The following is a 10974-nucleotide window of genomic DNA, read 5'->3' on the forward strand; positions in this document are numbered from 1 at the left end:
AAAAGGTATGCCTTTCTAGGAGATGCACTGTAAACTGGCTTATTTCCTTACAAATTGAAGATATTTTTAGAATCTGACACTGGTCAAAATAAATTTTCAACATAAAAAAATACCTTTTGCTGGATGTTATTTTCCTATTTTATCTATGTGGTGTATTCTCTCATTTCTTTAAGATTGCAACTCCTGCCAGATACACTGTGACTTTGGGAGGAACGTCTGTCACTGTTAAATACCTACGTAGGCACGGCTACATGTCCACACCACCACCTGTAAAGGAATACCTACAAGACAGGATGGAGGAAACAAAGGATAAAATTACAGAGAAGATGGGGGAAACAAAGGATAAAATTACAGAGAAGATGGGGGAAACAAAGGATAAAATTACGGAGAAGATGGGGGAAACAAAGGATAAAATTACAGAGAAGATGGAGGAAACAAAGGATAAAATTACAGGGAAGATACAAGAAACCAAAGATAAAGTTTCTTTTAAAAAAATAAAGGAGTAGGAGAGATGCTTGATTTTTGGATATATCAAACTTAGCACTTTAACCCTTTGTGAGGCAGGATATGCAAAGTACACTTCTGAGCTTTTTTCCTTTTTTTTTTTCTTTTATATTTTTTACCCTTTGTCTGGAGATGACAATTGCTACATGGATTTAAAGGTTAAAGTTCCTTAGGGAAGAGGTTGTGACCTAAAAGTTTCAATTTTCAGAAGGAAAAGTGAATCTCAGATTAGAAGTTAATATGTCCCTTGATAATAATGTTAAGAATTACTCTTCCCTCTTTTTTTCCCACATCCTCCTCCAAATGAAGGCGATTTCTGCCAAGAGCCACTACTCTGTACTTCTCCCATCACAGTGCACAGCCATGGTTCCACTAGACTGCATCTTCCATTAAATAAGAATGAAGATTTCTCTGTTGGGAAGAGCAACATGTTTAGATTTTTAGAGCACGTGGACCCAAGCCTCTTCAATCGTGATCATCTCTCAATTTGGAGCAGACCATTGTCACTGATACTGCACATGAAGGAATTGATGGATCAGCTACTGAGCAGGAATTCATTACAATGGTTTCCTTGGCTTCAGCCAGGCTCCTGTGGTTTATGGGCTGAGACTATGAATCTTTCTTGAACAGTGCATCTCTTCAGAAATCTCAACTGAAAGCTATAGGAAGATGAGTTAATCACAGTAGCCATACTGTCAAGTATACTTTGTTTCCTGAAGTTGATTTACAGTACAAAGTCATTAAAATCAATAATTGCATATTAAACACTAGGATTTGTTCATTGTGTTAAAGTTTACAAACCTGCTCTGTTTCATTTTTGAAACAAAAAAGAATTGAAAGAAAAGTTTACTTGAGAAATTGCTATACTAAGGGGCTTTTTAAACACATGGAAAGTTAGAGTTAAACCCCAAAGTTCCTCCTCCTCCCTGAGTAAAACAATTTGACTAAAATAAGCATGATTTCTGAGACAGCGATCACAGTCTACCAAACTTTTTTCCCCTAGATAAAGTCAAGCAAACATTTATTCTTACCTGAATTCTGAAATGCTGTCTCAGATGTCATAAAGAACTAAAGTTGAAACTGTTATATTTGGCTGGGCAAGCAAACTTCTCTCAGTTTTATTCAAACGTAGGCTGAATTGAAGTGTTTCTACTACAGATCTCACTTTGTAGCAACTCAGCATGTGTAAGTTGTTTGACAAAGGTGCTTTTTTTCAGGGGGATATGGGGAAGCAATAGAGTTGGACCCTGAGCATTGCAATTTACTGGAGTGAAAAAATATAGCTGATGAAGTATCAGCTCTGCCTCACTGTCCCATTCTCATTCAAGTCACTGAGGGCTTCTCTATGTTTAAGTGAGTTGAACTTCATTAACTTCATTAATTGTGCAGGATTCATTACATACTTCTCTGCCTCTGCCCACATGTTAAATAGTAACTGCAATCTAATGCCTACCTCACAGGGATGTTGTGAGGAATAATCATTGTATATTCAGTGACCTGAAGATGTAAAGTGCCATGTTTCTGATAAAAATTATTTAAAAAAATATTTCTGTGAACTCTTACACTGCTAAGTACTACTGTTAAGGACTAGAGTTAACAGATGCTTTTTTGTTTTTCTCTTTTAGTAAGCTTTTCCTTACTGTCCCCCTGCACACAGTCTTCTGATGTTGGCATTTCTTCTGATTTCCCACTTTTGGGGGCAGTGTTACCCATGTCCTTTGCAGGACCCTGCAAAGCCCAAATTGTGCCCCAATAACATTGCATGGTCACTCTCAGTCTGGGGCCACATATGGGACCCTTTCAGTGCAACTCACAGGATTCATCTCTTTACACAAGGCAGGGATTGCACAGGGGCACCTTGGTGTCCTAGGATGAGTTTTTAGCCCTTAGAGATGTTAGAACTTGTTTATTACACCACCTCTTCTTGCTCTTTCCCTTGCCCAGCTGGCCTGTGACCACTCCAGTGTTTATTGACCCATCTCTACTAATGCTGAGTACAAAAGCTGATTGTCTTGGAGTTGACTGTCCTGTGTGATCATTTCTGCAGCTGCAGGAACAGCTCACAGGGACTCTTGCCAAGTGCCTCCTCTGTGTAGGTGGTCAATTTTGCAGCATGGAGAAGCTTGAGGAGTTTCTGGGACAACCACTTCCTCCACCCAGCATGTCAGTTGACAAAGCACAGAGTTACATGGATCCATTTATACAAAGCGAGAGGGGAAATCTTTAAGACTTTGGAAGTCTGACCTGGAGAGCTTTTGTAAGAATTAGTCACATACTTGATGACCTTGTCTCAAATTGGCCTTATATAGAACCTCTGCCTCTAGTGCAGAGAGCACCTGGGGAGTTTCCTGGGCTGCCCAGGGAATGAATGTAAGGCCACCTGGTGCCCAGCAGGTACCCAGCTATGCTGCAGTTTTAACTCGGCTAAAGTTGACTTTCATCCTGTATCTCTCTTATAAATTATCTTGCCATGATACTAAGGTGCAGTTCTTGTTAGTGACAGCCTTAGTGTGAGTCTGCATGGCTGGCAGCCAGGGGCCACCACCCTTTGAAGAGGCAGTGTGCCTGCACTCTGCTGGCAGGCTAGGGCAAGCAAGGGGCACCTGGGGACAGCGTCTCCTTCTGGTACCCAGGCCAGCACAGTTGGCACACTCATGTGGCAGCAGTGTCCCTTAAGGTGGAACAGCATCAGTGAGTGCCTTCAGAAGCAGAGAAGGACAGGGGAGCAGGTGCCATGGCCTGGGAAAGCAGTTTGGCCACAGCCCCAAGAGGCCCTGAGGCAGCCCACAAGTGACCAAGCAAGGGAGCGCCCAGCGAGTGCCAGGAGTCCTTGGTGAGATGAAAAGCCCAGAGAGAAGCCCAGCAGCACCTTCTGTTGCCCATAGGACCATTCAGTCAGTGCTATCAGGGCTTGCCTTTTTACCTCTCGCTGTTCAGCATCCTCGTGGGAAAGGGCTGTCCCTTCAGGCTCTAGAGGGTGGGTGGGGGTGTGGGTCCCTCCACCTCTGCAAGGCTTCAGAAATCTGGTGAGACCAGGACTGAGGCATCCATCACTACATATACAGCAGGGAAATGGCTGCTTTGGCAATCTCTCCCACTTCTGTCTGCTCCCAGCTCACATGTAACACCACTGCACAGCATCACCAAGTCACAACCTGCAACGGGGCTGGACCTGAAACTGGGACAGTGCTCAACTGTAAGTCTGAGCAGGCTGGGTCTGCAATTGGGCATCCCAAGATGAGTCCAGAGTACATGCTGTGATCAAAGCAGGGAATCTGTGCCAAAACTGGGGCCCCAGGATGGAGTGGGAGTAGATGTTAAAGTCTAAGCAGGGGGGCAGATTTGAAATCACATCCCATGATGTGACTGGAGCTGAAGCTGCAAACCAGTGCAGAGCCAAATCCAACATCACAACTCACTACTTGGCTTGGGCCTAAGTTGCTGCTCAAGATGGGGGAGAGACAAAGTCAAAACCCAAGCACTGTCCAGAGCCAAAATTGCAGCTAAAGGTGGGCTCAGAGTCAACATAACATCCCTACTGGGACTGGAACAAAAATCATGGCCCAGTATCAGGACAGACCAGCAATCACCACCTGAGGTAGTGCCAGAGCCAAAAAATTCATATCCAAGATGGGCTGGAACCAAAGCCATGGCCAGAGGTAGGGGGCAGAGCCTACACTGCTGCCCAGACTGCTGTGGCACTCACTGTCTGAGCACGGAACAGAGCCAAATTTGAGTTGGAGGCAAGTAGTGGTCCAAGACAGGGCAGGAACTGAAGATGAAGTTTTAGCTCTCATATTTTTCAGATTCTGTACTGCATTAGTATATAACTCTGAACTTCATAAAAAGTATTTGCACGTTCTCTTCACAGCTGAAACAAAACAATCCTTTTCCAGACTGTGAACCAAGGTCACCAGGCTCTTGGACTGCCCAAGGTGTAACCTTTGAAGGCCTTTCTAATAAATACCTACTTTATTTCTCTTACTCTGTCTAGCTTCTGTTCTAGGTAACCTCTCCAGGCATCCAAATCACAGCCAAATATTGAGCCAGAGCTGAAATCGTGCCCAGAAATGCCACTGAGATGAAGCCACAGACCAACATGGGGCTACAGCCACAGTTACAACCTGCCATCCCTAGCCACAGACACAGACCAAATAGGTTGCTGAAGTAGCAACCTGGTATTAGGCCAGACCTGTCTCAGAGGCTCAAGATGTGTCTGAAACTGAAATCATGGCCTGAAATTGCAATGGAGCTAAAGTCACATCTAAAGATGGGGCCAGAGCTGAAGCCATGACCCAAGATTTCCCCTAGAAGCAGAGTAACAGCCCAAGATATGACAAGGAACAAATTAGCAACCCAAATAGGGGCCAAAGGCACAGACATGGTCTGAGACTGAGCAAGAGCCAAAGATACAGCAAAAATGGCACCATCACTGGTATTACAGCTCAGGATGGAGTTGGAGCTAAAATCACAGTCTGATACAGAACTGGAGCCAAACTTGTGCCTTGAAATGGGGCCAGAGCCAAAGTCGCAGCTCAATATGGGACTGGAGCAGAAGCCATGATCCTCACCGGGGCTGGAGCAGGGACCAGAGCTGAAGCCCTGATCCAAAACCTGAGCCAAACTCATGGCCTCACAGTGGACAGGAGCTGAAGACATGGCTCAAAAATAGCCACCAGTCACTGAACAGGGAACAGAGCTGAAATCACTGCCCAAGAAGGAAAAGTTGCAGCCTGAAATGGGCTAAAGCAGAAGTCATGAACCATGCAGGGACCAAAGGCAAAGTTGCAACTGAGTATCAAAGCAGAGAAAAAGATGTGGATGGCCAGGTGGCCAGAGGCTAGGTCACAGCTTGACCCAGGACTGAAGCTGAAGTAGCAGCCCAAACAAGAGCTGTAATAACCTCCCAGCTGGGGCCAGAGCCAAAGCTGTGATCTACCATCAAGCTGTTGGCAAAGCTTCTGGTCAGTATCAGGCCAGAGATTAAGTCACAGCCCAATACCAATCCAGAACCACAATTGCAATCAGAGCCAAAGCAGGAGCAAAAGCAGGAGCCCAAGATGGCAATGAAGCCAAATTTGTGGCCTGAGCAATAGCTTAAGCCAAGGTTGCAGATGAAGATGTGGCTGGAGACAAAGTCACAAGCCAAGACAAGCCAGAGCCAAAGCCATGGCCCAAACAGTGATCAAGCCACAGCAACCTCCTGAGGAGGGGTCAGACCCAAAGCAGCCACCTGAACAATGGCCAGAGCCAAAGTTATGGCCAAAGATGGGGCTGACACAAAAATCTCAACGCAGTGTTGAGCCAGAGCTGCAGTAGCAGCCTGAGGTGAGCCAGAGCTCAAACTGCTGCCATAGATGGGAGCAAATAAAGTCTCACTCCAGTAACTCTACAAAGCTGAGGTTAACAGCTCAATCTGACACCAGTCACAGCCCAGGCAGCGAACCGAGCAAAGTTGCTGCCCCATGTCAGGCCAGCTCCAAAGTCATAAAACAAGAAGGGCAGAGCAGAGTCAAAGAGCAAGCAGGGGCAGAGCAGACCCCATGAGCCTGAGCTGGAGTCAGAGCCCTGTATCAGGCTGGGGACATGCTTGTGAGCAAGCATGTCCCCAGCCTGCTTGCTGGGGGGAGACGGGACCAGAATCCAAGTTGTGGCTCAGGATGGGTCCTGGAGCTGCAACCATTGCCCAAGATGGGGTTGGAGACCTGATAGAGGCCCAAGGTGGCTCCTGATCTCTACTCACAGCCTGAGCAGAGGTCCAACCTGCCTGATGGGACTAGAGCCAAAATCACAGCCCAGCCACGGGCCAGAGCTGAAGCCTGATACAAAGCTGGAGATGAAGAGACAGGGTCAAGGAGCAGAGGCTGGAGCCCAACTCAAAGAGTGATATTCAGCCAGAGCCAAACCTATGACCAGCTCTATTGGCCTGAAACAGGCAGGAGAAAAAGCTGCAGACCAAGATGGAGCTGAGTGGAAATGGCAGCTCAACATAGGGCCAGAGGTGAATTCACATCCTGAACAGGACCCAGAGTTAAAATGATGGCCCAAGATGGGCCCAGAACCAAAGTCAGAGCCTGACAGGGGAACAGCTGAAGTCTCAGCCCAAGAGGAGCTGAAATCTTGGCCTAAGCAATGGCTGGAACTGAAGCAATAGTGAAAATGGGGCCAGTCAAAAAAATGGCCTGAACAAAGACCAGAGCCAGTCACAGTCTAAATTATTGCCCAAGCTGAAGGTGCAGCTGAGCCTTTTGAGCAGGGTTGGCACCAAAGCTGTGACCTGGTAACAGGGCAGAGCAAAAATAGCAACTCAAGATGCTGCTGGAGCCAAAGTTGAAACAAATTCCTCTGATTGTGTCCCCTTCAGGGTGTCAGCTTAGGGCATTGCATCACATTCATCCTTGTTCATCACTTACCATCAGCAACAATAATAATTAGAGAATTGTAATTATCCCCTGGCAATTAGCTGCCTATTTCTACAATCTTCTTAAGTAGAAAGAATACATCTTGATTTCAAAAGCCTGCAGGGTAACATGCAGTGTTAAGTTTGGGCTTGAGTTTGATGAATTGATTGGACAATCAGAGAGGAGGGAACACAGGGGAGGATATTCAGGCTTGTTTAGGAATAATGCCCAAACATGCTACAGTTCTTGAGTCAACTCCATTGCCAGTCAAGTGTTAAATGCTCTGTGTCCTCCTCTCAAACTCACGCTAAATCAAGAATCTTATGTACTCTTGCAATCAGAATAAAATCATAAAACTGATGTAATTTCTACCTGAAATGCTATGCTGAATCCATCAGAAGTGCAGTTGGGATCCTACATTTAATATGACTCAGAACTGTAGTGCTGGGAGGCTGTTAGTAGAACAGATCCAGCACCGGTAATGTCAATGGGCTGCCTTGGTGACCTAAAGCAGGCATGGAGAGACAGCAGAGACTCCTTGTGAACACTGCCTTGACCTGGCTCTTGTGCTTACTGATGACCTCCCATCTGGGATCACAAAGCAGGTGGAGACAAAATCCAGCTCACCATGAGCTTCTAAATAACACAAGCTGCAAGTTTACCTCCCATCCTTTTTTAGTGATCGTTTCACATGGATTTGTTCACAGGTACAAAAAGAGTTGCCGGACCTTGTAAGGATATGGATGTGAGAGAACATGAGAGAGCACAGAGATGAGCAGCGATGCTGTACTTGGCCTTCAGCTGAACAGACCCTGCAGTAAGTGGTGCAGAGTCCCCTCAGCTGGCACTGTCAAGCACTTCCACCAGCACATTTACACCAGCTCTTTATCCAGCCACTGCCTGAGAGCCACCTTGGAGCACCTTTCCTCCAAAAACAGGTGCCTGCACACAGCTGTGGCCTCCAGCTACCTCCCAGATGTGGCAGATGTGTTTTAATGCAGAAGGAGACCTTTGGATGAATTGTAGTGGAGAAAGGAAGATTTCTAAGCCTTGGTTAACTGATGACTAATGATATGGTTGGCTAAATACCTGAATTAAGTTTTTATCCTGGATTAGCTTAGAAAAGCCATGAAAATAAAGAGAACCGTGTCATTTTATAGAAGTGAACTCAAAGTTTCGGCCTAATGTACTAACAGTGTATTTTCTATTGCTGGATTGCTGTGCACTAGCCCTCACACCTCTACACAGCATGTACCCACATACAGACAATCTTCTTCTTCAAAAAAAGAAGTGCCAGGACACAAGCAGCACTCAAGCTACAGCTGCACAGTTTACTCTGGAGTACAGTTTTACTGCAGACAAGCACTTTACTTCTGTGCCACTGTCAGGTGGGAATTTTAGTGCACCTGATGCCATTTCCCTGACAGAGCACAATTTTACAGTAAAGTGCCTGATTGCCCTAGCATATGGCTGCAGACAGCATGCATATTATCTATAGGTATAATATACAGCATGACTGTAGAAGGTGAGAGGGCTTGCATGCTGAGTACTTAATGCAGTTATCACTCAGCCACAGGGCTTTTCATGTTTGCCAATGCACCTCTCACTGAAAAGCTGTGACACCCAGTACTGCACCTGTAACTTCCCAAAACAAACACAGTCAGTCACTATCAGCACCTTTGATCTGCAGAAGGAGGGGGGGGTCAAAGAAACCAGACTGACTCTGCAGTCCCTCAGTCAAGCCTTACCTGTTATCCTTTTCCTGACATTACATTAGTTGAAGTTACCAGCTCATCAACTTTTCCCCCAAGAGATAAAAAGTTTGCAGCATAAGCAAATTTTATAGCACTTACAATCCTAACCCCATTGTCAGGAAAGAACCAGCTCCTATCCTTTTTGTTGTTGCCATAAACCCTACCGAGCAGTTATGCAAGCACATTTGTGCTTTTATATTTGACTTACATATCTTCTTCACCAAGTAAAGCCAACCAGGGCAAACTTGGCTCAGCTCATGAAATATTCACAGCACTGTAACACAATTACACATGTATGCATATACACAGGGACACGTAATAAGTGGGAATGTTCTTACTGCTTTGAGATGAAAACCACTTTTTTTCTTTTCCCCTAAGAATTTCTTGCTGCCCAGGGTTAAATGTAGGTCAAGCTGTCTGAGCCCATGTCTGTGGCACACAGAGCAGGATTAAACTGGAATTTTCCACTCAACTCAACTGTCAATCACTATAATGTCTGCAAATGTTAAATTAAGCTGGAATGATCTGGTGTTGGCACTGACGGGGGCTCAAGGGTGGCATTTTGGCCTCCATGAAAAAGATGCCCTCTTTCTCTGAACAAGGGGTGGCTATGTCCTGGCTGCTTGCTCAAAGCCCTGCCAAACAGAAAATAGCTCTGTACAAGACAGTGGGATGTTTGGAAGTGAGCAGAAACTATACCTTGCAAGTGGAGGGACTGGGAATGGTGGCAGGGAAAGGTTATTCCCAGTATTGTCACAGGCTGCACTGAGACATGGCATGTAGTTCATGTGTGCTTCCTCATCTTTAAAATACTTTTGGCACCTTTCTGCTGCTGTTTTGCAACACACTTCAGAGTGGAAACCATTAAAGGATACAAAATATTTAGATTAGCCCCTTTATTAAGGAGAGCCAGCCTTCAAATGTCCCCCTCTAACCATAGCAGAGCATCTACAGGCTTAGCATGTGGCAGGTACCCCTGGGATGGATCATGCAGTCCTACCATAATAAATAATGTATTTAAGGCAACTTGGAACACCTCAGCAAGCAAAAATTTGCAGTTAAATAGTAAAAACTGCAGCATATAGTTTCCCCCTTATGTTTTGGAAAATTCTGGGAACAAGTAGGGCTACTGACTGTACAGGACACTGAGAAACTCAGCTCATCAATTTTACCACACGTAAAGAATTCAGTGTTTCAGCTCTAATCCCCATTCTCAGGCTCTCAGGAGCAATCATTTGGCAGCCAGTCGGGAAAAAAAATGTAGAAAACAAGCAAAAAAAAAAATCATGCAAGTTTTTAGTTTTCTTAATCAATGCTAGAGTTCTGCAAAAGCAGCACAATGCAAACTGCACAAAAAGCAGGGCATCGCCGCAGTAGAAGCAAGCTATTAGAAGAGGATTCAGCAGTAAGGGTTTTAAAATGTGCATTTTAATTAGAACTCACTTAAAGCACAACCGATCAAAACAGTGATAATGAGAGAAGCCTAATTAATTTTTGTCTAAGTAACGAAGTCTCATTACAGAGGGGTCTTTGGAAGAAAAGGGTTTGGGATGTTAAAACCAGGGTGTTTGTAATGAGACACAATACTGCTGGGAGCCTGGAAGCCAGACCTAGAGGTTTCACAGGACTGCAGCAGCCACTATATTAATCTTTCAGCAGAAAAAAAGTAACCCTACTGAGATGAGACATCCCATTTACAGCTGAGTTGCAATCATTGGCAGTGATATTAAAACACAATCAAACAGAATGGCATATTATAAACTAAATATAAATACAATTAAAACCAGATTAAGTAAAAGATCAAAGCAGGCTCAAAAAATGCAGTTTCCAGGGAGTTCAGGGTTCAGACAGTAGAGGAGGAGCAGAAGCCTGGAGATTTAGAGTACTTTTAAGGACTAAGGAACTAGCGATTTTTTAAATACTAAAGAAGAATTAAAATGCAGTAGATGGAGGAGAGCAAACTCAGGGTGGTTATAGGAAAAAAATATGATTACTTTTGACCCAAAAATAAGTACTGTAACATTAAAGAACTAAGACGTTTGAAAAGAACAGCAGCCAGGGGAACCTCCCTGGTTCCTCTCTGAGTGGAATGTAAAGGCAGCTCCACAGCAGGCTGTCAGAAGTGGGATGCACCATGGCTCCCACAGCAGACCTCTTCCTGGAAAAGACCTGCAAGGAAGCCCCAGGTTGGAAGTATCAAATTCAGCATCACATCGCAGCAACACAGACATCGAACTCCAGCAAGCACAGGTATAAAATATAAACCAAGAAAACTATGTTATTAACAATCATGCTAAATAAAGCATCATGTTATA

General features: G+C 44.8%; 1 protein-coding gene across 6 annotated transcripts in view; it reads left to right on the top strand.

Moving 5' to 3' along the window:
* FAM210A (family with sequence similarity 210 member A) overlaps nt 1-10442 on the top strand; it is a 28366-nt gene extending 17924 nt beyond the window's left edge. For all 6 annotated transcript variants that reach the window (XM_059857676.1, XM_059857658.1, XM_059857684.1 and 3 more), the window contains exon 5: nt 174-10442. In XM_059857676.1, coding sequence (XP_059713659.1) covers nt 174-506 — 333 coding nt within the window. In that variant the 3' untranslated portion in view covers nt 507-10442. The remainder of the gene's footprint in view (nt 1-173) is intronic.
* The last annotated feature ends 532 nt before the right edge of the window (nt 10443-10974 follow it).

Source organism: Haemorhous mexicanus, chromosome 1 (assembly GCF_027477595.1).
Source record: "Haemorhous mexicanus isolate bHaeMex1 chromosome 1, bHaeMex1.pri, whole genome shotgun sequence".
In the NCBI taxonomy this organism is placed as follows: Eukaryota; Metazoa; Chordata; class Aves; order Passeriformes; family Fringillidae; genus Haemorhous; species Haemorhous mexicanus.